The sequence below is a fragment of the Megalops cyprinoides genome, chromosome 20 (genome assembly GCF_013368585.1).
Source record: "Megalops cyprinoides isolate fMegCyp1 chromosome 20, fMegCyp1.pri, whole genome shotgun sequence".
NCBI lineage: Eukaryota > Metazoa > Chordata > Actinopteri > Elopiformes > Megalopidae > Megalops > Megalops cyprinoides.
This window is the reverse complement of record NC_050602.1, coordinates 15,054,593-15,082,303: the sequence shown is the minus strand read 5'-3', so window position 1 is coordinate 15,082,303 and position 27,711 is coordinate 15,054,593. Positions and strand designations below refer to the sequence as shown.

Sequence of the window (27,711 nt, the reverse complement as noted above, 5' to 3'; positions counted from 1 at the left end):
GTACACTCCCAGTTCACCCCCTGCTTCAGCCCGCCAATGCATGCCAAACACCAGCCAGCTCACTGCACTCCAGTCTGCAGACACTACAGCCCCCACAGCAGCGGAGTCCACCAACACAGAGACAGACAGCCAAATCAAAGGAGACACAGGAGGGAATGCTATGTATTGCTCTGTTAGTACTAGATGGTTATCAGTCATTCAGTCATGGTTGATATGTGATATGAACACATGCATCTAACATGTTCCTCTTCAGCTTGCATGCTGTTACATATGTGTTTATATTCATACATCTTTTTTCTTTTTTCAATATAATCAGCATTAAATGCAGTTGGTCCAAGCTGTTGAATAAATATAAACTGTACATCTAATATAAAAATACAAAAGAAAATATATGGCTTCAATAAATTTCACTGTTACACTCAGCATCTATCTACAGTTAAAAAATCTGTAGTACTTCATGCAGAGCTTGAAATACTACTACTATATCCCTTACAAATAAGACACAATTACGTAATAGTGTGGAAAGGCACTGAGGAAATTATCTAATATCAGTTCAGACCACCAGGGGGCATATGCACATTTCAAAACTTCACCTTGGCAAATTACATTTATTATTTACACAATTACATTCTGAATCTGTTTGTGGTGTGAATGTTTTTTGCTGCAATGGATAAATGACTAAAAACTTGTGGAAAAATGGTGGATTTTAGGCTGTCAGATAGCCATCAGTTTAACATTCAAGTGTGTATTTCATATTAATCTCACAAAAGACGTTTTTCTGACTAGAAGTTAGTGGCATTGATATGTCCACAGACAGACGGTTGAAATGGTTAACTGTTAGTTTGTCACGTTATTTGGCCATATAAAATGACCTGAAAAAATAGGTCAGGAGCAAGGCACCTGCCATGTGATTAGCAAACTTTCCCTCCTTTTAAAAAATTCTTCAAGTTTAAAATACAAACATCTGCAGATGCAACACTCCTTGGTTTAGCTTTTTCTCCTAGGTTACCTTGGTGTGGTCTCTAAAGGAATACAGCTAATGCTCATGGGACAAGCCAGAGCTTTTCCAGTCTACAGTGTAGTCTGCATGGGATTTCACCCATTTAATGGCAGTGTTTCAGCGTTAAGACCTGAGAAAGTTTGTCTGCTTGTCTCATGGAAAGTTGATGATCGTCAGAATTCCGGAGTATCCCATCCAAGATAACCCACTGGTTTGAGATCTAAGAGTAAAAGACAGGGGCTTCAGAAAGCATCCCACAGCCATGGTGCTATTCCTGTATCCACTGAAACAATGGACTTGTTAAACTTGTGAAATAGAAGAACTCTGCTGTTAAAGGGCAAACGGGGTATTCAGCTATCATTTAACATACACTGAATAGGAGCTCAAATTACTTTCAAGGTTTCCACAAAAATTCAACTGTTTGAAAATGAACTCCAGCCTTATGATGGATGTATCAAGCACACAATTAGTAACTGGCCCTTGGAAGAATGGCCTATGAAAGATTGGTCCGATCTACTAAACCCTTGGGGGCCTTGTAACAGTGCAAAACATGGTTCAGATCTGCAGAAAAAGGTACAAGGCAAAACAAAGGTAGTTCCCTCCCATATAACGCTAAAAGGAAATGGTGCGGTGCAGAGCTATGACTTTTTAGTTTTGACAGTTATGAAGCCTTTTGAAGAAATTGAGATGAAAAAAGCCCAAAACAGCAAGAAGATCAAAGTGAACTGGCAACAATAAGCAGAGGCGTTGAAACTAGCCTCAACCATCTGAGGGATGCAAAGAAGTGAAGAAAGAAACACGACAATTATGTGGTCCTAATGAGAGCTGGCGGGTGGTCTGATCACCTGTTCATCAGCCTGCACATATGCCCTGTATGCGCGGCCCATTAAAATATGAACCACGCGGATGTCAGGAACCTTACAATACGCATCATATACGGAACACAGATTTCCAGAGCAGTCTGCAAAGGCCCCTCTGCTCTTCCGTCAGAGTGCCTCGTGCCGAGAGGGGGCCTGTGTCTGTCCTCCTCCGGAAGGCCGGCGTCAGAGGTCGTCCGTCTCCGTCTTGTAGGAGGGGTGCTGGCAGCAGAGGCAGCCGCACCCCCCGACCCAGGCGGGGTCGTAAACGTCCGCGGCCCGCTCCACCATCCGGCCCAGCCGCAGGCACCCGCTCCGCACCCCTGGGAGGCAGCAGGGGGAGTCAGAGTCCTGGTAGGCCTGTGTGAGCTGAAGGAAGTGGGGGGATAGAATCAGAAAATGAATCTTAAAAAATGAGAGCTGAATTCAATCTGACCATTAAGTCCACAGCTTTGAAGTTTGATTCAGCAAGTTCCATAATTTTGCTCATAAGTAACATTATGGTATGGGTAACAATAGGGATTCGTTGAAAACAACAAAAAAAAGATGTGCCTAGGTTAAGGTGATAGTCAAATTGAATCTGGATCTTAGACTCATGCCCACTCACACAATGACAATGGAATTATGCTTGGCACAGGCACCCAACACACAGTGAAGGTGAGAAGAGAGACAGAATGGTGGGAAATGATGTCACTAATTTCAAAGAGACTTTGTGTGACTGAGCTGTGCAGTGTCTTTACCACACACTAAAGCCAAAGAGAGCCTGGAGCACTGAAGATACTGGAAATCTTAAGTCACTCCAGCCAGTGTCCAAATCTAATATACATTACGCTACATCTTAGCCATCATTATGGAAGTAATGAGAGGGGCCTGACAGGCCAACACAAAGGGGTGAAAACTACAATAAACAGATAGAGAGACTAATCACGCAGGCTGTACTAATCACCCAGGCGTCACATTATTCTGAATGTGGTCTCATCTCTTACAGTCCTTCTCATTTCCCTGAGTAATCACGGTGCCATCTTACTTTCCCTTTCCACGTTATTTTTTGCCATACGTTTTTCCTGCTTTTAAGTTAAACACTAAATAACCATTACATTTTGTGTGGAGCTGCAGGCCGCGGTGCATCAAAGGATGTCCTTGAAACATCTTTACAATGGGATTTTAAACAGGGATGACGTGAGGCTGCATTTGTTCATGATGCACTGACTGGCTGCGCCGGTTACTCACAAAAATAATCAGATTAGAGGAAAGAACAACCCTCTACAGAAAAAAAATATCTCCAGCACATTCAATTCATTCTGGGTCCTCTGAATCAGGGGGAGAACCCGCTTAAGTATGGCATGTCCCAGTTATACGAGGAGAGAGAGAAAGGAGGACCATGTGAGAATAGTCTATTGCGCGCATGAAACCATTTATCATTCCGCAGCAGTAGTCTTGCTTATTTCAAGCAAGAGTAAACATTTGGCTGGGAGACAGTGGGCATTTCGTTGGAGTCATTCCAGTCCTCTCGTCCAGAAATAACCTCTGCAGCAGCCAGCTCTGCCCCCAAATGGAGGTTTGCCTCAGTTTCGGAACAGAGGAGAGATCCTCTGCATTTAGGCCCTTTTGTCATCATAATAACAACAACAATGAAAACAATAATATACAAGTGCCTTCCAAAAACACAAAAGGTCACTGTAAAACCCACAATTCCCCACAATTTGGGTAAGATGAACAAGTGAAGTGGGCTAAAGCATAAAGGTAAAAGAAAAAAAAAATCATGAATACAAGCGATGCAGCAGATCACAAGAAAATCACAAACAACGGAAGTCTGAATGAATACCACTATTCACTATTGCTTGCTAACTGAAACTTTCCGCTTCACCGGTCATGGGCTCAGGAACAGACAGCTCTGAGGGTACAGCCTAAAAAAGGCTGGCTCAAAAGGCAGACTTTTTCTAAAGCAAGAGTCCCAACTTGACACCAGAGATCAGATTTTCTCTTGACCAGTGAGCACAAGGTTACTGGGACAAAGGCAATAGGATGTATGATGGAACACCGCTTGATAATGTGTAAGACCTCAGATTACACCATGTAGTTATACAACACAAAAAAGGCCAACTGTGCATTAAGCTCCACTCACTACAACATATCTATACTCAGGCACCTGATGAGTAGCTAAAGGGTGATGGTGAGCAGGTGTGATCAGTAGACCACTGCCTACATAATCCTCCATACCCAGGAGCGGAACAGAGTCAACAATGCTCCACAGCTGAGGACTCCCAGACAACTGTCAACTAGTGACACAGCCCGGACTTGAACCTGCAATGTCACAAGCAGCAGGGCTCCTCTACATCAGTGCCTTTACCGTCTAAGCCACTCAGAACCCAAAAGACACTGCCCATAAAACTAAAAAAAACTACTTGTATTAAATAAAACGATGACAAATGAGAAAATGAGTGACTTTACATGGATGGGTGGTACACACACAGGCACATGAGCCTGACAGAGAGCGCTCTACCTAAGGGTTCCACAGGCCAGGGAGAAGCGGCTAACAGCTACCGACTGTCCTCCCCTCACCCCCAGCTTTCAGCAGGGTCATGTTCTGAGCTGACTGAAACCTTTCACTCTTCCATCTGGAGGAACAAAAATTTGGTAAGCCTCCAGGGTTTAACAAATTCAGAAAAACAAAGAAGAAACACTCTGCTGCTCGAGGTAGGATGCAGAAAAATCTCAGCGCTCTGCATCTGCATCGTCTTTGCAGCTATGTTGCTACTATCAAGGTCTCGTAAAACTTACATAATAGGCATGGCACTTGGGCAGTTAATATTCACTGAAACAAATGAGCTGGCACATGCAGTAAAATTGTAATTAGGTAAAGCCATAAATGAAATGAGGATTTTAGAAGTTACACGCATTTTGGTCTAACGGGTAAGTTAAACTAAATTCAAGTGCTGAACATTCAAAACTTCCATTCATACTAATCATAAGCTCACTGACAAAAAGTGAGGATGCTTTCTGAACACATCTTTTTGCATTGGTCAGCACTCATTGCCGGTGTTCACAAATGCATGCATTTAAAAAAGTGATCCACATTCTAATCCAATATACTACATGCAAAGCCAGCATATGACCAACAGGAGGGACTAGCTAAACATTTCACATGGACAAACTACAGGAGCAACCTTTTTAAACTGCATTAGATTTGACCTGTTTCATGGCATGCATAAGCCGTGCAACCCAAAGGAAAAGTGCAGATGTGCGTTTGGGGACACACCATGCTGCAGTAGCAGACTGGCAGGACCTGCACACGTTACATGGCACTGAGCAGCATGCAGGAGCAGGTTTTCCTGCAACACAGGAACTCAGCACCGACCTAAAGAAGCATGCAGGGGAGTGTCCCATTCAGGCATGCACAGCGCATGTCACCGGCCCTGTGGCCTCTTTCTGACGCCCCATCCCAACGCTAGGCAGCCTGCCGTTTGCATGCCGGGTCAGACAGGCTCAGGGAAAGTCCTTTCAACTCCACCTAATTTTCCCCAGCTGAGTTCTGGCTCTGGACAAGGGCTGTAAGGCAATGAAGTCGTCGCCTATGGCAACCGTGGTGGAATACATCTGAAGAGTAGATGAGAGAGGAGCAGCGCAAGCAGGAAGTCAGAGAGAGAGAAATCACACAGGTTAGAAACACGTACACACACATACACATACATACACACATAGGCACACAGAAACACACAGAGACAGAGGTACGGAGACACAGATTACATGGACCCAAGCAGAGCACCAATAAAGACAGGAACCATTTCTAAAGGCAAAGGGTAGAGAAGAGAAAAGTACAAAGGGGTTTCAATGACCTACACGTTACCCTTCTGCCAGTAGTGGCACTGTACTGTACTAAATCAGCATTATTTGTACAACAGCAGAACCCAAGGAGAAGGAACCCTTTCATAACCTGAATAGGATGTTGTGAAAGTGTTTCTCAGAGTTGCAGAGGAAAAGCAACAGCATTTCCTATTTCAAAGTGACAGGTTTAAAACCCTCATATTCCAGGATCATCTGTCTACCTACTCATAAGGGCCTGGTTTGTCTACAAAGCTTGATCATTGGAAAAAAAAACTGCAACAGCATTGAGCTGTATTAAAACATCTGACTGAATCTTATGCAATGCTGTATTTTACACTCAATTAGACATAAGGCCCATATTTACACTGAGTGCTTGTTTTTCCAGAAAATGAACAGGCTAGGTTTAAGAACTTAAGCGAATAAAGCGCTCTACGAAGTGATCTAATTATATTTTTCTGACATAGTAGGCATTCTGCTTGGATTAAACCGCAGCAAAATGATGCGTGACGTCTATCCACTTGTGAAAAATTAGATCAAAACTGCCTTTTCCGTATATACCAGTCTGAGCCATGACTGCTGCCCCTGCGAACAAAGGCCAGCTTCCATGCCTAGGCACTCGCAGCCATTCCTCCAAAAGCAACATATTCTCCCGGCGGCACGGCTCCATGACTCAGCATATGGCACATCCAAGCGTCAACAAGAAGAAGTGAGGAAATCTGCCAGCTGGTCGCTTTGTCGCTGTGTGCGAGTGCCGGTGAGCCGGCGGTGAGGTAGCCGCGCGCGCGTGCCTCTGCTGTTAGCGTCATCTGCCACAGGGGCGAGGGCCGCCGGACAAACCAAAGCTCTCCGCAGGACACACGGACTCGCACCAAACCACAGAGGACTTCACGCAAACACGGGTCACGTGACATTACGCAACGGCCAGCTTTGGAACACTTTCATTGCCATGTCAGAAGTGACCACTGATAGTGTTTGTCTCAGACCTATGAATCGGTTAAGCGCTGCTGAGTATCCTGTTAAGCCCAAATTCAATCAAATTACAACTGTGTCCTCCATTTCTGTAAAGACAGGAAGGAATTACAAATCAGGGTGGTGGTATGGCGTAACGGGTTAGGAACTGGATACATAAACACTGCCGTCTTGGTTCTCCGGGAGGAAGACTGCTGTAATATCCTTGAGGTGCTTCACTAAATATTCAGAACTCTATGTATAATATGTAAAGGACTGGGAGTAACCTATGTAAAGCAACTATGGCATCATTTACAGAACTGACCTTTGGAAACCAAGTCTCCACTTTCAAAAGTAACTGGGCATTTTAAAATGGAATCAAACAATTTATTGCAACTAACATAATACGACTAAAAGGGGTTACTGTTCAGTTTCGTAACCAGTACAATACAGGGTATGACTTAACTGTAACTTGTACAGTTCAACTTCGGTGAGCTGTTTCATTTAAATGTGTATCCAAGTCTCGTTTTCATTTTCAAATGTGTTTCATTTTCCGCATGGCTAACAGCTTGGCTACAGTAAGAAGAAGTGGCAGGGAAATGATAACAGATGGTACTTCTGCCTACTAAAAACACTGCAAAGTTGGCATCCAGGAGAAGGTTAAGTGTAGTAACTACCATTTAACTGCAGTTACTTTAATTGTGCAGTTATTACTGAAAGTATGTCTCTGAGGAAGTACCGTAAAATTGTTGGCTTTCATAATCTCATATGCATTCAATTTAATGTTATTGAATAGGGGAAACTTAATAAGAAACAACTGGGGGACAACATGAAAATAAAGAAAGGAAAAAAATCTTCAGTCAAAACTGGCCATATTATCTTAACAGAATTTGTCCTTTTTTAAAAATATAACTTTGCAGTCCTACCTATGCAAGTCCCCCTGGGTAAATGCATAAATAATACTATCTTTACTGAAACAAAGGACAAAGTGTATTTGGGTTGAATCTGGGCCTTAGTTCTGTGTATGGAACAGCACGGAACATGATAGCAATATCTGCAGTTGGAAACTACCTGGCATTTCTGAGTGTTTGTGGGCTTTAGCTGCCTGTAAAGGACCTTCTTGATGATGTCAGGGAAGAGGCAGCTGATGACAATGACGATGATGGAGAGCCAGGCTGAGCCACTGGACAGCAGCTGCACAAAGACGAAGTACATGTCCTGTGTGTGGAGGAAGGGCCTGGGGGACACGGGAGAAGTGAACTTTTATTATACACCCTGTACACCTGATTAAAGGACAACCACTGTGATTATGTTGCCAATATCCCTGATAGAGGGAACAGCCCTTATGTTATAAATACAATTTGTCTGATAAAAGGGAAAACAGCCCTATTATTTGCAATGCCCAGGAATAAGGGGGGCAGCCATGCTACTTAAAGTCATTGGGGCTTCCTGCAGTGTCCCTGAAAGGGGGGTCTACAAGGCATTTTTCTAACTGCAAATTTTCAGCCAATATCAAGAGTGACCATGCAACAATTCTGATAGGCCAAAGAACATGTGAAAAATATTGCACTAATCTGACACCCACCAGATGATTCCTCCATAGAAAAAGGAGAAGAGGAAGTAGAAGGCGATGGAGCCCCACGTGACAAAATGATTCATCCAGGTCCAGAAGTGTGTCTCCAGCGCTAGCTGTAGGGAGATGGGGGCAGTTCACTTTGCGGTCAAATACACAGATGAGTGCACATGGCAGATACCAGGGCAAAATAAAAAGCTACTATAAAATATAAGTGACTGAAAGAAAGAAAACACTCAAATTAGTCATTGGTTGGCCGTTTTGTGTGAAATTGTTTTCATGTCATGATGGTAAAAAAAATTACATAAAATCAACCACTTTCCCTAACATCGCTGACTCTGAACAAGCATATTTGTCTCTTATGCAGTGGCAGGGATACTGCATTGTGTGAAACGCTGTCTTTCAGATGAGATCTTACACTTAGGTCCTGACTCACTGACTCACATAACTACAGAGTCCATGGCGAAAGGAGTAGGGGCTTCACCAGTGGCCTAGCTAAACTCCCAATCAGGCACCTTCTGCGTATGTAATAATCCCCCAGATTATTTGAGTAAATAGTTCTAGTACTACTAATAACACTATTTCTATTTGTGGCATTTCTTTGTTTATATTGTGGCAAAATGACCAAGCAGCCTTTAAGAAACTGCAGTGAATACATCAGTCGCGGCAAAACAATCACTGGGTGGAACACGATATTCAAGTTGCCTTGATGTGTCCTCAATCACATATGTATGAGATTAACCCTTTCCTGCATTACACTATATTCCAGCATCATACATGTGAAACACACTTACCTTTAGGGTAACTGTAATGACCATTATAGTGAAAACCAAAGTGCCAAATGTCCAGTTTCCCATTATCTACAACAATATAAAAACAACTTTCACTGACAAGAATATACTGAATTGACAGCAATTTCATCAGCATAACTGCAGTAATGTTCATCAACGAATAACAGATTGCTGTGACATATGAGAACAGAAATAACAAAAAAAAAAAATCATACGGGCAGATATATACACATGCACACACTACAAGAAAGAAAAGCTTCATGGCTTTCAGCTGGTCTATTATTAGACCCAGCATAGAAGTAGCTGGACGTTTAAGTCTGAGAAAAAAAAACCTATAAAATGAGCCGAAGCTGCTTAGTGTCACAGAAATCTGACAGAACCAAACGTGCTGCATGGGGAAAATCACGGCAAAAGAGGGCCGAGCAAAAATAAACGGACAGAAAAAGTGACAGGAGCAGGTGGTGATCATCGCTGGAGGGAATGCATCAAATCTAATCCAGTCAACTCTTACCAGCTGTCTGCTAGCTTTCAAAATCTGCCGACAAGCACAGTGAGAGGAAAGAGAGGGAAAAGGAAGGATGAAGAAGAGGAGGAGAGAGGTGACACTGTGGAAACTGTGAGCACTGCTGCACAAAACTAACAGGATCCCCCAACGTGGAACCCCAAAGACCTACATAAAAAGGAACTGCTGGCACACGAAGAGCATCCATCTAGATGAGTTAAGAACCTAAACACATGATGCTACTGTCAAATATTTTTTTCCCAACATTCTTTGAAACAGTAATGGCGGATATTCTGTGCTTGCCCCTTCACTACAATAGTGCAACAACTGCAAATTTAACAACGGAATGCATTAAAACAGAACACACAGTTATCAATTATGAAATTACTTGACTGTATATGCATGAGCCTACATGCAAATACTGCATTCTGGAGCATCTCCATTATTCACTCAGCTTTGACCCAGTCATTGTAGCAAGGATCAATCATACTCAGATTTTACTGACACATGAGGAAGCCTTTGGCACAAAAGACTGTACTGATCTGGTACTGGCTTTTAAATATCTGTTTACACAGGCTACCAGAGACTCCCAGGGAACTGTGTACCATCTGATGTCAGCACACAACGGAACAGTCAACCCCAGCCTTGCCCCCTCACCTGTCCATTGCCCAATATCGAGGAGTCTTCAACCATCAGGATAAAAGGGCCAAAGAAAAAGACAAAGGCATGGCAGAACCCCAGCAGAGTCCAGTACAGGAAGGTTTTGAATGAAAGGTATGCGTTTTTGCTGATGTCTCTGTTGGGATTGAGTCAGAAATAAAGAAGAAACGAGTGAGCAGATCTACAGCAAATGAAGGCGACAAACTGAGACAGTTACAGGCAAGTGGGCCGTGTGCTTCAAGAGAAAAGCACACTTCTCCTCTCCTGTGCATCACACTGCATTAGAAATGCAGGGAAATGGGTGGCAGCGTGGCACAGCGGTAAGGAGCAAGGCTTGTAACCGAAAGGTTGCTGGGTCAATTCCCTACTGGGGTACTGTCGCTGAGAGTTGCCTCAGTAAGCATCCAGCTGTATAAATGGATAACATGTAAAAACTAAACTGTAAGACACTCTGGATAAGAATGTCTGCTAAATGTCCATAATGTAATGTAATGCAATGTCAATGAGGCCCCAGGCATTCTCTGCTGCTGAAAGAGGAGTCCAGCTTACCTGTACAGGATGGGTTTGCTCTGCAGCACGTGGGGATGAACCAGCTGCTCAAACAGGCTGTACACCAGCACAGGCAGCGAGGTGAAGCAGATATTGTACAGCGTCAGATACACGCTGTCATACAGCGTCTGGGGAGGAAGAGTGCAGAGCCTTTAAGCCAAGTGTAAACCAGCAAGACTCCAGCTTCAGTGGGCATACCTCTCCATACAAACCTCACTCAGCCAGCATTACACAAACATCTGGTGAAAACAGTGCATTTAACTGAGATAAGTACGTTCAGGGGACTTTTGCTTATTACCAACTCATTTTGTACGTAATAAAAAAATGAATGTGTGTGCTCTTCAATGTTCAGTCTCTGTGCATACGTTGTCTCAGTTCAGAGCACTGGTGTCACCATATGTATTGGCAGATCCAACACACGACTAAGTGAATGAGGCTGTTCAGAGGTAGCCCATCTCACTCTGTCAGAGAGAAATTAATTCTGCACCTGACATAAAGATATCTTACATTCACAGCACATTAAATAAACAGACAGCTCTGGCTCTGGGAAAGACAACACAAGTCATTTTTAGTTGCAAACATATAATATCACAAATTAAAAGAACTGCCAACACTGGAGCTATGTGGTGTTTTTCTTGTTTAATTTCTCCACTACAGTGATTAATCACTGACAACAGAAAGGCATTAAAAGGCCTCTCTATGATTTTATATACACAAATAAATACTAGTGATAGTGTTCAGTTGGAGTTACTGAGCATTTAAAAACCAGCCAGGTAAGACTGATGTGTGTTTGATTCATTCACCTTATCACTTTCCCTGTGGTTAGTTACGGCACATATTGAATCATGTATTACTCAGTACTTAGTGACTTCATCAAGATCATTTGAATTCAGTCAGGATCATTTTCATGCTCCTGTAAAAACAGACAGGTATAGTAAATCATAGGCTCAACTGATCGTGCTTTCTCTCTGCACACGCGGCCCTTGCTGCACACACACAGTGACCACTCCTCCGTGTTACCGGGCCGCACAGAAAACGACGAGACATTTACACACTTACTTGTTGTGAAAACAGACAGAAGAACTGGTACAGAAACTGGGGAGTGATGAAACACACATTCTGGAAGAAAAACAAAAGCAAATAAAGACATTCAAAATGTCAAGAATGTCTGATTCAGCGCTCAGATGCGGTTCAAACTGCTGCTGCTGCGTGCTGTCTCCAAACAGAGGAGAGCTCCTATGACTCACCTTGTAGAAAAAGTACTGCACGAGCGTGGATATTCTGACGTAGTAGAAGTGTCCGTGGACCAGCAGTAATCTGGTGAGGAATTTAAACCTTGCGATTGCATAGTCACTGTTCCTCACAGCCTGCCTCCCCTCTTTACCCATGATGCCTAAAAGGAATTATGTCAAATGAAAGATTTAACATTCTACACCATCTTTTAACCCTCTCAGACCAGTATTTTAGTACACAAAGAAACCTTCCAATTATCAATACTAAACTGACCCATAATGAATTACTCTTACTGTTTAATTATGTCCACTGTAATTATTAATATAACCACATTCAAAATTTAGATATGCAAAGTTATTCATATTTTGTAAACATTACCATAATCATCAATTTTACTAAATTTTACATGAGTGTTTGCACTCCAAGTATTTAATACATTCATGTATCCTTATTGATAAGGGTACACAGATGAATCCACAGCCATGGATAAATACACCACATAATACACAGAATGCTAAGGCACTGCTGTTAATTCAGCATTCATCCTGCTATTCCTGTACTGTAACGTACATAATCTAAGTCATACTGAAATGAAAAAAGACTAAGTCAATGAGAATTAACAATGCTAGCATGCAGCTCATAATAAAAGCAAAATATGAAGGACTTTCTTCGTAACAACACAGAAAACATATGATAAAAAGAGTACCAATGCAAATTAACTTAAAACTACACTAACCTATACCAACATTGGCTTCCTGGATCATGCTGACATCATTGGATCCGTCCCCAATTGCTAACGTAATAGGCTTCTCGGGGGATGTCTTTATCAGTCGCACCACCTGCCAAATTACCAGCAGAATGAACACACACGTATTCCTGAGGTCTCAACCTGTCATTCAGGAAATCCAAACCAAACAGGAAAGCATAAAACTATTAACTGGTTTAACTGGAAACCATCACAACAATGAACAGCAACACCGTTTCACCTTGGCAAAATCCCATTCATATCAGGAACAACAATCTGATCAGTAATCAGTCATCAGAGAGTCATCGGCTTGTGCAGCTTCACAGGCTTTCTTTGCACCACTCAGAGACTGCTGTTTCCTATTGGAGTTCTTTGCACCAATCAGAGACAGCTGTTCCCGATGGGAGTTGGGCTGTGTTGTAGGCTAGCCGTACCTTGGCCTTCTGTAGAGGGGCCATGCGGCAGCACAGCACGGCTGAGCAGCTCCGGCACACCTCCATGAAGAGCTTCTCATGCTGTCTGAGGGCTAGAGACAGGCTGGCCCCATCCACCACCAGGCCATGCTGGATCACGTGGTCCTCTCGGGTCCTGCAGGGGGCGACAGAGGCACCGAGATTTACCTTCACACAATACACAGGTCAAATTCAAAAACGAATAATTTACACAGCGACTGTCCAACTCCCTGTCTGAAATCAACAGTGTGAAAATATTGAAGTCTGGTGTGCATATACTGACACATAAACATGCAAATATGTCAAGCACAGATGTCATGTATCCTTGTGTGCACAGATTAAGGCAGATCAGCTTCTCCAGACCCGTTGTTTGCGGTTCCCTTCAGAAACCCCTCAGTGCGGCTCTGTATCAACACGCTCTCGCTACTGTGTGTTTTCTGAGTCACCATGACAACAGTGGTTAAGCGCCTCTAATTACACCCTCTCCAGAGATCTGCGGAGTATATTAATTCAAGCCCCTGTATTCCTAATGAATAATTCAGACCTGAAATAACCTGCCAAGGCAGCGTGCTGCAGGGCTTTACAGGTGTGCAGGAGAAAAGACTAGGGGACGGGGCAGGTAAAGAGGGGTGAGGGCGGGGCTGAGGGGAGGAGGAGGTCAGCGGCTACCTCCTGGCCAGCTTCCTCAGCTGCTCGGCGCACTCGTTGTCCGTCTTCTGCTGCACCAGCTCCAGGATGTTCATGGTCCGGTGGAAGTGGCCGCAGGACAGGCTGACGCTGACCGCCGTCTCCTGCTTGTCCCCGGTCAGCACCCACACCTTGATGCCCGCCAGGCGCAGCGCCTCGATGGTCTCCTGCACTTTCTCCTGCAGCCTGACAACGGTGGGAGGGCTCAGTGCACACACACACACACACACACACACACACACACACCCCAATTCCAGACCGGAGAGCGTTCCCGGTAAAGAAGCACTGACAGCAAGAGACGGGGGCGGAGGGGCTGAACAGCGCATTCATTCAGCTAATGCGATCGCCACTCCGTGTTTTTTTGCAGGGAAGGGGCTTTGTGTGCTGCATAACAAGTAACAAGCCGAGATCATCCACAAAATGTGCCCAAAGCATAACTGTTCACTAATAACAAAAAAGAACCCCTGCTGTTACTGAAACCTCCAGCAGCTGTCTAAAGACAGATTGTAAAGAAAAGGCCTATTAAAAGTAATATAAGAGCACTTTTCCTGCTAAAAAGGCTCCTTTAAGCAGTTAGCAGGAATGGTGGACCATTGAGGAGCCACGTAACCTGCCCACAAGCTGAAGTCAATTAAGCACAGGCTGATACCGTATCAGAGGCATATGCTGGTTTTGAATTGTTGTTTTTGTTCGAGTCCTTAGTGGGCACTGCTTTCCCCTTGAGCTGCACTGTTTCACTAAATGTCCTGCTATATAAATGGGTGTGTCAAGTGTAGGCTTGGGACAATATGTACATACGTGAAAAATGCAACAGTTGCCCTGGCGGGAGGGGTTCTTTGTCAGTAATTTAATGATCACCGCCCGTTTGCCAGAGGCAGGGTCGTCAGCTCCCATCAGTCTCTAAAAGGAGCCCGGCCCTGATCTAATAACGAGTCGCATCAATATGCAAACTGGATTAACGCGGAGCAGCCCCGAGCCAGCGGCTGGTGCCGCATCATGACTCACTCCCTGCTGCCGAGGTGGGCGGGTGTGTTCACAGTGAAACGTACTGAAATAGGGCGCATCGCGACCGCACTCCGGGACAGGATTGCATTTGCCTGATCTGATAAACGTTATTACTTATTCCTGCAGCGAACGTCCTTATACTGTCCTTATACTGAAAGTACCACATACTGTCACATTGGACAATAAAAGCTGAGATCAATATACCAAACATACCTCACTGAAAACATGACTGATGCCATCTTGCTTTTGCAAATATGTCAGCAGTGATAATTAATATCCCTGCCTTACCTCAGACATACTGAACAGCTGTATATTTACAGAAGTGATTCAGGTTATGCACCCTTCCTGAAGGTTCAGCAGCAGAATAATGTTAGTCCTATAAGGTTCCCTGGCCACGGCTCCCAGCTGCCGTCCTAACTGCACACACACCTGTCCTCCACGCCGGTGGCCCCGAGCAGCTCCAGGTCCCTCTCGACGAAGCTGAAGACCTCGGCCAGCCTCTCCTCTCTCTGCTGCAGGGCTGTCCGGGCCTGGTGGAGCCTCCTGTCCACGTCCTCGTACTCCTGAGGGCTGAAGCGCCGGCAGGCCACCACCAGCGTGCGGAGACCTTTCTGCAGGGGGACGGAACACGAGCGTAGGCATCAGGGAACCGATCCACGTTTGTACAGACCAAGCACACAGTGTAAAATTTATAATTTACAATCTACAATGCCATCTACATTCTGATGCCAGTTTTACAGCTACCACAGACCCTGTGCTGCAGTCTCTCACAGAAAATTATTGGGGCGTCAAGGTGCACAATTACATAATATTTCAAAAAGAATGGCTCCCAGCTTGGTCACAGAGAGAGAAATATGAAACACAAACAGAGGGTGTATAATCCCCTGTCATAGACCAGTTTTGTCAAACTTTGGCCTCTATTCAATTACACTGCAATGTTCTACGTCTGTGAAAAGCGCTAACCTTGTAGTGAGACTGAATGGAAGCCTTAAAAGCAAGGTTCATGTCATACAGTGGCAATAAAATCATTTCCAATATTGTGAGTTAGGGACCTGGTAGATATGCATTTGCTAAGACAAACACAGATTAACAGCTATGCATTTATGGTATAGATTAACGGCTATGTGTTTATGGTAAGGTACGTGTGCATCAACAAAGACAAGCCTGAAGAACACAACACAAAGAGCTGAATGGCGGAAAAGCTGTTAATCTTTCTTACCAGTGCAAACTCATCCACATGAACTCTTGTTTTAGCGATTTCTCCACTCTTGGTGTAAGGAAGAATGGATGACTCTGCTCCTTTGGTGAACAACATCTTTTCCCCTAAGAACAAGGGAACATCACAGGATGAACAGTCACATAGTGACTGTTGCAGAGCCGACTCTTTGATAAAATGTATGGCATACATACCTGACGGGGTCTGTAATATAACACTCATTCTTCTTCTCTTTGGGTCAAACTCTAAAACATGAAGTTGTTTATACCTGCCAAGAAAAAAAAGAGTTAAGCTTAACGGAGGTCAAAACTCCGAACACACTGCACAAAAAATGGCATTTCAAATAACACTGTTGATGACATGCACTTCACACTAAAATAAACGGAATCTAAAAGTATCCAATACTCCCTGCATCATACACAGGAAGAATGAAAGAATCATCATTTTACTAAATGCTAGATCTCTGATAACTTCCTTGTTGTACAGCAGCCACTGTATTCCAACAATATTTGAGCCATGTTAACATGCAGAAGATCCGGAAACGCTCTCACTTCTCTGATCTTCCAAATGTCTTGATCTCCATGATTTCGCCATTGCTCCCTGCGAAGGTCACACCCAATCTACAATGTAAAAGCACATACATCATGTGCACTGTGATTGAAAGGTTTTATCAGTCAAAGCACTTTTTTCTGACTGAGTGATGACATTATTAATAGTACACAACACAGGACATTTGCAAGCACTAAATCTGTAATGGTTGGCACCACCTGGCAATATTCCAGCTGTCAGCGATGTGCTCAAAGATACCAAGATGTCAGACAGCCTATTCTTTACATTGAAGGCAAAGTTTCATTGACAGAATGGAATTTAAACAGTGACTCAGATTCAGAGAATGCAGATTCCACATTGAGCAAACATCCCTGGTATCCCTCACGAGAGAAGAATGGATTCACCCATGGTAGTTTGTCACTGTTAGCAACAAAAAACTACACTTAAACACAGTCAATCTAAACTTTGTCACACATTAATCCAGAAACAACACCTTAATCCAAAACACTTCATCCACACTCTGCTACTGATTCACAGGGGAGTTAGGAATTAGGACAGACCTACAGGCTGATCTACTTCGGCAGTTATCTGTTCCGTAAGAAACACGCTTCCTCCCACCTTTTAGTAGCTTCCACTAAGGCTTTCTCATCTGGAGAAGAGGCATAGTACTCCATATTGGGTGAGACACCGTTTGCGTGCGGGAAACCGTCCTTCAGGCCATCCACGTGATCATAACTGATCTGCACTGTGTGACAAAGGGACACAGCCTTGAGGAAGAGCTCGTCCTCACTGCTCTGTGTGGTGCAAAGCAAACACAAAGAAAGGCAGTCATTAAAGACAAGCATCTCTTTCGCGGCATTTCAGGCAAACACAAGGCAGTCTCACAACACATCCCGGCACCTGATGCAGCACAAGGCTCTTTTTTTACACAACTTCACTGCTGTGGTTCACGTTGTTTTGAAGTTATTCCGAGTTCAGTGCTGTGCAGAGACGGGGGTTCTTACCAGCAGTGGTGAAGACCCGTCCGGAGAGTCGACCGCCATTCCTTCCGGGACCAGCTTGCCGTTGATCTCCTGGTACTTGACGCCGTTGATGGAACATTCACGGAACTGCATCTCGTTTTCCGTCAAAGTGCCTGTCTTGTCGGTGAACACGTACTCCACCTGGGAAACGTATTCGGGATGAAAAAAAGACCGCTCCTGGGGGGATCTTCCCTCCACGCACTCCTTAGCGACACAGTAATTTCACAATAAAGGCTGCACCTGCCCAAGCTCCTCGTTGAGATCCGAGGTGTTGACCTGGGCCTTCTGATCGCTCTCTGCGTGGTAGAGATCCAAGTCCCAGCCAATGAAGAACGAGCCCAGGAACTTCTGCATCTCCACAGTTACGTAGAGCGAAATGGGGATGATGAAGTTGTACAGGACTAGGAAAGCCAGGAAATCCGAGATAAACCTCAGTATCTGAAAAAGAAAGGGGAACACAGTGGAGATAACTGGAAGACAGGATTCAAAAATGAAGAGAGAATCTGGAAAGCAGCTGAAAGCGCCTGACAGACACTTCCCCTTCACTGTCAAAATATTTTGAGTCATCTTCTGTTTCAAGTTTCCCGTGATACTCCAAAAGCTTTCTGCAGAAGCTTCCAGTTTCTGAATGACAGCTACCCCAACCCGACTCTGCTAAGTCAAAACATCACAATCATGAAATTGACGGAATCAAAAACCATCAGTAACACAGTGTCCCAGAATTCCTGCCAACACTTCGCAGACTGAATGGAAGCTCTTTGCACTCCTCAGAGCAGGGCTCTGATCTGCAGGGGCTGGAGTATCCACATCCCTTTAACTCCCGCCACAGACACACACACAAACACGAACACACACACATACACCTGACAAAACCCATCACTGTCTTGACTCAGCTTCCATCCCTAGAGAGGAGAGTGTTGGAGGCTGTGAACTGGAAAACTGCCAGATTGCGAGTCTGGTGGCCCTGCCCGTGCTCTACCTGGCTGCTGTTCCTCTCCTGCTCCGTTTTCTGGTTATAGAAGGGCTCGTCCCACTTGCTCTCCGCCTGCCAAGCGTACTTCAGGATGGTGCTGAGGACAGCCTCCAACAGCAGAATGCCCAGGTAGATGATCAGAAATGTGTTCATTGACCTGCAAAAAAGTGAGAATAAGTTCTTCTCAAAACACGTTCCAGTCACACTTTGTGTAGTACACAAGATAACTATTCAGAGACCCAAGCTGCTCCACGTACTTCTCAACTGCAGAGCGCTTCTGAGACTTGCACTTATAGTTCAGCGCCATCTTGGACTCCATTCCCGTATAGACTGCCACACCTGGAGAAGACCAAGAGTCACATTCATACTTCAAAGAATCAAGATGAAGAGAATTTCATATGCCTATCAAGCCTTTAAATACACAACATAAACAGTCAGGGGAAATCTTTCTGTTTCTGTCAGATTTTTTGCACTGAATGGACACAGAAGTCCACACAATAAGAAACATTTTTCTACACTTCACATGGCAGTTTCCTATAAAGACCTACACTGTCACATGACCTCGAATTAATATTCACTGAAAGAGTGCTCAACAGAAGGCAAAGCAGGTGAGCAAAAGCCTACCATAGATTTCCTTGGTGTTTTTCAGTCTTGCTCCACGGAGAAGTAGGTTTTCCGGCCCTAGAGGTCTAACAAGAAATTAACAGAGGATTATTTTACTGTATTACAACCACCTTCCACCATCACCTCACATCAGAATTACTAGTAAAAGGTTCATAAGCTGCCTAAGCAAACCCTAACATGCATAAACTGATGCTACGTCCAGTTCATCACCAGCACTGATGCAGATAACTCCTGTGTAAACACACTTGCCAGGTGAAATATACAAGGAATCTAAGAAAGCTTTACAATTCTTAATCACTTACCTTACAATCTCTTCCCCGCACTGTGTCACTGTTATCCGTCCAACAAACCTGAAAAGAGAGATAGATTCTGAGCAGAATTTCACAATTACGAAGAACAGGAAGGGACAGACTGCCATGCCGGTCTGTGGTCTAATCTAAAAATCTAAAAATATACCATGTTCTCATGTACTGAAACACTAGGTGACACAGGGGAGGGCAGTGACAGAACACAGGGTATTAGTGAATAATTAATCACACAGGGGAATTCAGATGAGGCTTCAGTGTGATAAATGAGGAGCACATTCAGTCTGGCTCTGGGTGGTGTGTGTGTGTGTGTGTGTGTGTGTGTGTGTGTGTGTGTGTGTGTGTGTGTGTGTGCGGCAGGTACCTGTATAGGTCAGCATCTGGCTGCTGACACTCCACCACAGCACACAGGGCCTCCAGCTGGGACACGCTCTGGCACACGGCTGTCTCTGGGACAGAGTAGTGCGTCTGTGCGGGCGAGAGGGCGGGAAAACTCACTGATTTCACAGACGGCAGATCACAGAGTGGGAAATTATACAGACTTCACACTACACTACATCACAACCACTATGGAGCACTGGGACATAATTAAAGGCAGTATTATTCCACTACTACAGTTATGACAGCAGCCAGTGACAAAACAAGGATTCGCTTTCACAAGCAATGGCAAAAGGAGTAAGCTACAGACCCACTAGTGCCTCTGTTCTTGAACTGCAACTGAAAACACTTAACGCATTACATTATTGGCATTTAGCAGATGCACTTGTCCAGAGCAACTTGCATACGTTACAATTTTTTACATGTTACCTATTTATACAGCTGGATGTTTACTGAGGCAATTCTGGGTTAAGTACCTTTCCCAAGGGTACAACAGCAGAGTCCTGCTCCTTACCACTACGCTACACTACCGCACCTAACAACAAAATCTATTTAGCTACTTCCATATTTCATTACATTACATTATTACATTATTGATATTCAGCAGATCTTCGTATCCAGAGCAACTTCCATAGGTTACAGTTTTTACATGTTATCCATTTATAAGGCTGGATATTTACTGAGGCAGTTGTGGGTTGTACCTTGCCTAAGGGTACAGCAGCAGTGTCCCAGAGGAGAATCGTACCAGCAACTTTTTGGTTACCAGCCCTGCTCCTTACCAATATGCAACACTGTCACCCTATGATTTCTAATCTTACTTAGGCTGGTGAGAGACTCTTATTGCTCCTCGATGACACCAGTAAAAAAAAAAAAAACAAGCCCCATTTTAAGGAATTTATAACCAAAGTCCCAGGATACATGGGTCATTACAGGCATACAGCTGAATGTGTCTTATAAACGAGATTCCCCGGCCTACATTCTTATGCAAGACAGTTCAACAGGATGATGGCAGACACTTAAAGTTCTCGACAACCCGCTGGTTCTGATACCTCTGCCAAAAGATGGAAACTAATCCTTTTTAAGCTTGGCAGGCTGAGAAGATTTAAGCACCAACCTTGAGATTAGTCTCTCCATCCAGGCTGGCAGTGGTTATGTGACAGGTCCCCTCCGCTCTGTCAGATGACAAAAGAACTAAATCTGCAGGGAACGTCTCATCTTTGGCCACTCTGACGATGTCCCCGACCTGCCGGAAGAAATGCACACGAGTCACGGAGAAGCCCCTAAGCAACACTTCCAAATGAACCGTGAGAAAGGACATCTTTGCAACTACTGTTAATCACACTAAGGGTGGATAACCATCTATATCATGGTAATATATTTATACTGAAGAATGATTGTACAACTACGCAGTGATGTACAATAAATTGACCAGTTGATGAGCATCCATTTATCTGAATCTCAGTATTGATATGTTTGTGCCTGTGATTCATTTGATGCATCTGCAGTAACTTCCCAGATAATTACACACAAGCTTCCTTTCATAAACTCAATGACTTCCCTTAATCAGAAAGAGGAAACTCAACCAACCTTTTAGGTCTATGGTGTACATTACCACTCTAATTCCCTTTTAGCAACAAAGAAGGAAAAAACCCTTCTGAGAGTGAAGCCTTTTACACACCTCACATTTCTGGTTCTGTATTGCCAATCACAGTCTCTTAACTGGATTAGCCTAGCCTAGAGTCAGGAAGGCTGGAGCTCAAAATGTGTCATACGTAGGGGCCTGAGACGCTAGGTATTTGCCTTTACCTCCACAGAAATGGCTGCATAGTCATTTAATATTTCACAGGGTAGCAGAGTGATCAGACGCCAATCTGTAATAAGATGAATTGGCTGTGCCACTTGGATTTGCCTCTGAAAGACGGACAGGTCTCAGACTCTGGACTCCTTCCTGCCTGGTAGCCTTGTGGAAACGCCACTCACGCGGATGTTCTTCGAGCGGGTCTGCACCAGGCTGCCGCTCCGCACCACCAGCACCGGGGCTCCGTTCATCTCGTTGTCCGCTTTGTGCCGCAGCCAGTCCTCATATCCCTACCATAGGGAAAGACACAATGCAGGGGGATGGGGAACACAGCGTTTCTACATTAATCAAAACACAGCACACTACAGTACAGCACAATAGGCATCTGCTTCAGAAAAGGATTTTCCAGTCACGATAGATTCTGCTTTTCTGAGAATAAGAAACAGTTCTGCTGATCTTTGTGGAATGAGCTAGTAGTACCTGACCTATATCCTATGGTCCTCAGCAGAATAACACAATTTCTCACAGCTTATATTAATATACGAAGCGCTTTTTTAGTTCACCTGGTTTTTAATTCTTGTTGCTCGTGATTTAGATGTCTTGTAAAGATCACTGCTAGCTGCCCTCAAAATTAAGATCAGGAAACTCAAGGTTCTCACAATTTATTCATACATTCTGGGGGCATGAAAAAAAAAAAAACTTTGTTTGAAGCAAATGATGAATGACTTTGGAAGGGAAATTTTCAGTCATGAGGCACAGGCTGTGACACTGCTGTCACTTCAGGAGCACTGGGGCTGGATCAGTAATGACGAGCCAAGAAGCAGGAGCACACCTTCAGGGCTCTTACCTGCTTTATGGCTGTTACGGCGATGACGAAGAACAAAGGAAGTCCGCTGGTCACGGGGGAGGTAGGGGTGTCTATCATTAGCTGAACAACACAAAGCACCGGCATTACACATCCAAATATGTACACATTACATCACATTATTGGCATTTAGTAGATGCTCTTATCCAGAGCAACTTCAATAGGCTACAGTTTTTACATGTTACCCATTTTTACATCTGGATATTTACTGCAATTCTGGGTTAAGTGCCTTGTCCAAGGGCACAACGGCAGTGCCCCAATAGGGAATCGAACCAGCAACCTTTCGTTACAAGTCCTGCTCCTTACCACTATGCTACACTGCCGCCCATTTCTCTGTTTTTCCTTGTGATGCAAACAAGAGGAGAAGTGGGATTTTTTTCTTGAAGCATACAGGCACGGCACACTTGTCTATAATTGGCTGAGATTGTCAGATTGTATTTGCTGTGGACCTGCCCTTTCGGTTACGATTCCTGTTCCTTACCACTACGCTACACTGCTATCACACAGTTTCACTGTTTTTTTCTTCAAATCAACTTCAAACGTCATTGAACAACAGCCCTCAATAAATCTTTTCAGCATTTTTTTTTTTTGCATTTCATCAAACCAATGACGAAGCAGACCTGAGGCGAGCGAGAGCAGCATTTATGACCATGTGACAGTGAAATCAGTTCTCTGGGAGTGTGGCCTAGCGTATGCTGCAGGAGAGTTGCCGGGCTCCCCCGGGCGTTCCCCTGCCTAACACAACCCGGGTGCGTAACTCTGCCCGCTGAAGCAGCAAAGCAGTGGGTCAAGGAACAGAGCAAGCCATGGGGTAGCTCCCAGCAGTGCACGCTTACCTGGACGAGGAAGATGATGAGGAAATAAAAATTAGCTATTCTTCGGAACTGCTCGAACAAATTCTTCGGGACAAAGTTCCAGATGGTGTACTGCAAGGAGAAAGAGGGTTGGGGGGGGACAGGGAGAAGATGAATGATTTCAAAATTAGAAAGTAATGATCAATCCATTTTCAGCAGCTCATGGACAGGGCCGGTGATGGTGGAGCAGATATTGCCTTCATGCATATTTCACAATCTCTGGGCTCTGAATAGATTTGAGCTCAATTACTGCCGAGGCCCCGACGCCCGGGTGAGACAGTGGCCTGCAGGCTTTACCTTGGATGATATGATTCTGTTGTCTGCAAACCTCTGCGGGACATAATGACCATGCTGGGGGAACCTGTTTGCGATATAAACCGTTCTTGTGTCACTCTGATGGGGTGGGTCAAAGCCCTGGAGAGGAGAGAGGGAGGGGGAGGGGGGAAGATGGGTGGACCAATGAGAGCACAGAAATATTTTAAGAAAAACATATTTGAAAAACTGTATGTTGTATAATATTTAATAACGCAAAAAAAGTACTTTACAGGTGTGACATAAAAGACCATTTCCTCAGTAAAAAGCTATCAAAGCACACAGACATTTGGGATTAATTATTGACTACGCAGAGTTTAAGATCAGTGTTGCAGGTACAGCTTTAATCAATAAACACTTGCCCACAGCACTCCTTGCATTCAGAATGACTGATTCATGTCTAAACCAATTCATTTCTACAACATGAGCTACGTCTTACAAAATGAAGCAAAACCAATTTAACTGCAGAATATGCTTGCTGAACCAAAAGGTGAGTAACTGACTTAATTATAACTTGGCCCTATAGGCATACTTGTACAAGATCTAAACAAAATATCTAAATAGAGCAGCTTTTACGCCAGAGGGAAAAAACCCAAAGTGATAAGCATTAAAAAGCAACCCTTAGACAGGAACCTTGGAATGCTTCACTCCTGTCAGCAAACAAACTGCCTGTTCACCAGCCACATTCAACTGAATGTAATGCCAGCATAACAGTGACATGCTTTCCACATCTCTGGGCCATTTTTGTCGGGTTTACAAATTTAGAGAGTCCCATTCCATTGCAGTCAAGGGTGTCTTCTACACAAACCCTGATATTGCCACATGACTTCTTCACATCAGGGACACTGCCCAGCTTGGTGTGATTTCTGTAGCTTTGTGTGGTGTTTTAGGGGGAACCCTATCAGGAGAGGAAGTCACCAGTGGCCCCACAGAGTACACTGCAAACTCCAAACCTGTGTGTGCAACATGCAGTTCCAGTACAGAAACACACTGACTGACACAGTCTTCATGAATTGTTCCAGGTAAATATTAGTTTGGGAGACCTGTCACCACTATGACATGGTCAGGCACCGTCTGGCCTCTAGGCTGGGCATTTGTGTATACTGCACACAAATGGTATGTCCAGTGTCCAGTCTTCCAGTGTCACAGTCTACAGTGTACACTGGCTCTGTTTTTTATTTTTTTTATTTTTTGTTTTTAACAAAAAGTCACTCAATACAAACTATGTCAACCACTAAAGTTAAACATAACCTATTAACATGTAGGCTACCTGCAAATGATCTACTTATTTGGCAGTTCAACCTACTCTGAAAATTTCCACGAGACCTTAAAGTTCTTGCCTCGGTTCAATACATAACTGCAATATCTTTTCATAACACCACTAACCACCAAGTCTTTTGGTTTTTGTACTTATTTCAATATTTAGCCTATTCGTTTCATGACGACGTTTTTGGATAATTAGTCTATATAAATATTTATTCACATCGCCGTTTAATTATTTAGGTATTTATATGTGACGTGTGCACATTTATTTAATTTTCTGGTAAAAATTCCAAGTTTACTCCTCCACATCCAAAAGACTGCTTTCATTCCTGTAGAGACCATTGGCTTGTGCACTGATCTTTGCCATTTCTTATGGCGCATGACTCGGGGTAATATTTTACAACAAATAAAGTTACCTACACAGCAGCATCTGACGGCTGAGGTTTTTAATAAACATCATGGTGCACTTAAAATGACAATTGAAATTAATAAACAACGAAGTCTGCAGTTATTTTAAAATACTAGCAACCGCATTCTTATAAAAACCATATTTCCAGCACACGTTTATTTTTACACAGCACTAATACACCACCGTTTAAGTTTAACGTTTCCCCAGTAGAGCCAGTCGCATACTTAGCTAGCTAGTGAAAAGCATGTGTGCAGCTTGTAGGCACCATGTCAAGAATCGTACGCGTCCTGGATGTCTCCCTTGACTACTGTCGTCGTTGTTGTTTTATAGGAAATTAACACATTAAACTGTACAAGTAAATCTCACTCCCAGTTTTACATAAAATATCAGGTTCAGGTTTTCCTTTATATTTAAAATCTCAGTAACACACGGCTCAGTTTGTCAAACTACTCAGAGCTAGCTGACGACAGCTGACAAACTTTTTGCTCAGAGATTTGAAAGTAACTGACAGGCTCTCAAGTTATCACGATGCATTTTCTATGAGTAGGCTAGTTAAGTGAGTTGTAAACAGACTGGCCTCTGGGAAGTGAAAAATGAGAGAACGTCAGCTATCCACCTGTAAAGTCTGTTATCTAAGCTACAGGCTCAAAATACTGTAATGTTAACTGAAATGTATCAGTTGTCAAATTCTCTAGAAATCACTAAGGTCGACTATGTTTGCAGCTTACGTTATCGTATGCTGTAAACTGTTAGGCAGATAAATAACTATTCCACTTGAAACGGACTTTTGGGCGTGTCAGCTGTCCAAATACAGTATAAGACACACAGGCTAAAAGTCTTACTTAGCTGCTGTTAGGTAACTTAAAATGTGGCAAAATTCACCAAAGTGCAAAGTAGCTAAAGGCAGCCAGCTACATCACACCTCCCGCCGACCCACCCCCCCACCCAAGATAACTAGCCAAGAAAGAAATGAAATATTGTGACATGATTTCGGAGATGAGTAAAGCCAATGATTTAGCCAATTAGCTAGCCAGCTAGCTATATGAAGAAGCCATTCAGGTTTTTCCACCTCACTAACTCACCTCACCGACGCTAGCGGGCAGTTGCCATAACAGACCTAACGTTAACTCGCTGACTCGCAAGCTAAGTTAGCATTACACTCCCAATAAAACTTTCCCATTTTACAAATTTCTCGCTGAGCTGCGGATATACTGCGCCAGCTCTTCTAAAGGGCCTATCGCATTTTATGCTGATACATTTGTTAAACGATATGCAGGTGCTGCTAGCTAGCAAGTTGTTAGCCGAAACTAGCGTCTTGAAAAAATCCTTCTGCTGTTAGTCTGAGCGCTCGAGTAGGCTTGATACCTCATATAGGTAAACGGCATTCATTGGAGACTTACCAGCTGTTGCCGAATCCACCGTAGCATCCTGGTGAAATCTCTCTAAAACTACTAAAAATACAACTTTCCAAATACATACACCCCAGCTAGCTATAACTACCCTGTAAGCCTTTGTCCTCGTCCACGTCGAACGTTCCACAGACCGCTTTTCTCTATTTAAATGACCTTCCTCATAACTGCTGTACAATGCGGTTGCGCTTAGCTGCAGCTAGCTAACTCAAACGGCACTGTAACCGCTCTCCTTTACACCTCCGCTTGCTCCACAGCCCCGTTCATCATCGCTGTTTCTCACCGCACACTGACAACATGCAGGAAATGACGCCATGGTCTTGTACTTAACTGACGGCTGAGTTTGGTGGAGGGTGTCACCGGCTGGATTATCGTAAATGAAAGTTAAAAAAAAATGCTAAATAATTATGCGGCTGTGCAATAAATGGCAGACTCACCATTGAGCACCCTTTTATTTCTGGTTTGACACAGCTTAAAACAATCAAGCATCGGAATGGCAAGGTAAATGCTTACCTTGGAAACCGTAAATACACTCATGGCATAGCTTCAATGTTACAGTACTCTAATGATTTGTAAATGAATACATGAATGAACAAAAAAGAAAAATCTTTTCTAATCCATGGGTAATTGTTTTCACCTATGTCGAATTTTGAGACTCTAACTGATCAACTTTATAACACACTATTACCATAATTTACGTTACTTTGTTATAAAAAATGATTTGCCATCTTTGTCAATAAAAAAGCAATACTGACGTACAAAAAATCATGTCGGTATTGGAAATGAAAAGAAGAGAATTGCGCAATTGTATCCTTTTTGGATCCAGATCCAGATATGAACACCTTGGAGTTCTCTGGTTCAAAACGTTTGAGTGCTCAGGCTGTTTGACAGGTTTTTCGAATACATA

At 43.7% G+C, this 27,711-nt stretch overlaps 1 protein-coding gene across 3 annotated transcripts; it reads right to left on the bottom strand.

The window, feature by feature from the left end:
- Positions 1-75: 75 nt before the first annotated feature.
- LOC118795875 (probable phospholipid-transporting ATPase IF) lies at positions 76-26,950 on the bottom strand. Of its 3 annotated transcripts, none has more exons than XM_036554632.1 (30): positions 26,796-26,950; positions 23,709-23,825; positions 23,394-23,483; positions 22,540-22,620; positions 21,875-21,982; positions 21,009-21,137; positions 19,881-19,984; positions 19,514-19,561; positions 19,212-19,276; positions 18,845-18,926; positions 18,594-18,744; positions 17,855-18,052; positions 17,597-17,755; positions 17,211-17,386; positions 16,595-16,663; positions 16,238-16,311; positions 16,047-16,150; positions 15,257-15,438; positions 13,805-14,008; positions 13,118-13,271; positions 12,675-12,777; positions 11,953-12,098; positions 11,765-11,824; positions 10,706-10,833; positions 10,154-10,292; positions 9,506-9,529; positions 8,998-9,063; positions 8,216-8,319; positions 7,702-7,867; positions 76-2,226 (listed from the first exon to the last, which is right to left on the bottom strand). In XM_036554632.1, exons 1-30 carry the CDS (start codon positions 26,820-26,822, stop codon positions 2,044-2,046), a joined length of 3,441 nt encoding a protein of 1,146 aa, XP_036410525.1. In that variant the 5' UTR covers positions 26,823-26,950; the 3' UTR covers positions 76-2,043. The 3 variants fall into 3 exon arrangements, with proteins under 3 accessions (XP_036410525.1, XP_036410526.1, XP_036410527.1); XM_036554634.1 differs by lacking the exon at positions 76-2,226 and adding an exon at positions 5,274-5,454; XM_036554633.1 differs by lacking the exon at positions 9,506-9,529.
- Between the last annotated feature and the right edge of the window lie 761 nt (positions 26,951-27,711).

Bases quoted from the DNA above. Each gene is read 5' to 3' on its own strand.
- LOC118795875 (XM_036554632.1), bottom strand. From the start codon at position 26,822: ATGCTACGGTGGATTCGGCAACAGCTG. The intron at 16,151-16,237 runs GTATGTATGCCA...CCTTGTTCTTAG, and splicing joins TATATTACAGACCCCGTCAG to GGGAAAAGATGTTGTTCACC. The intron at 2,227-7,701 runs GTAGTTTCCAAC...CACTTCCTTCAG, and splicing joins CAAACACTCAGAAATGCCAG to CTCACACAGGCCTACCAGGA.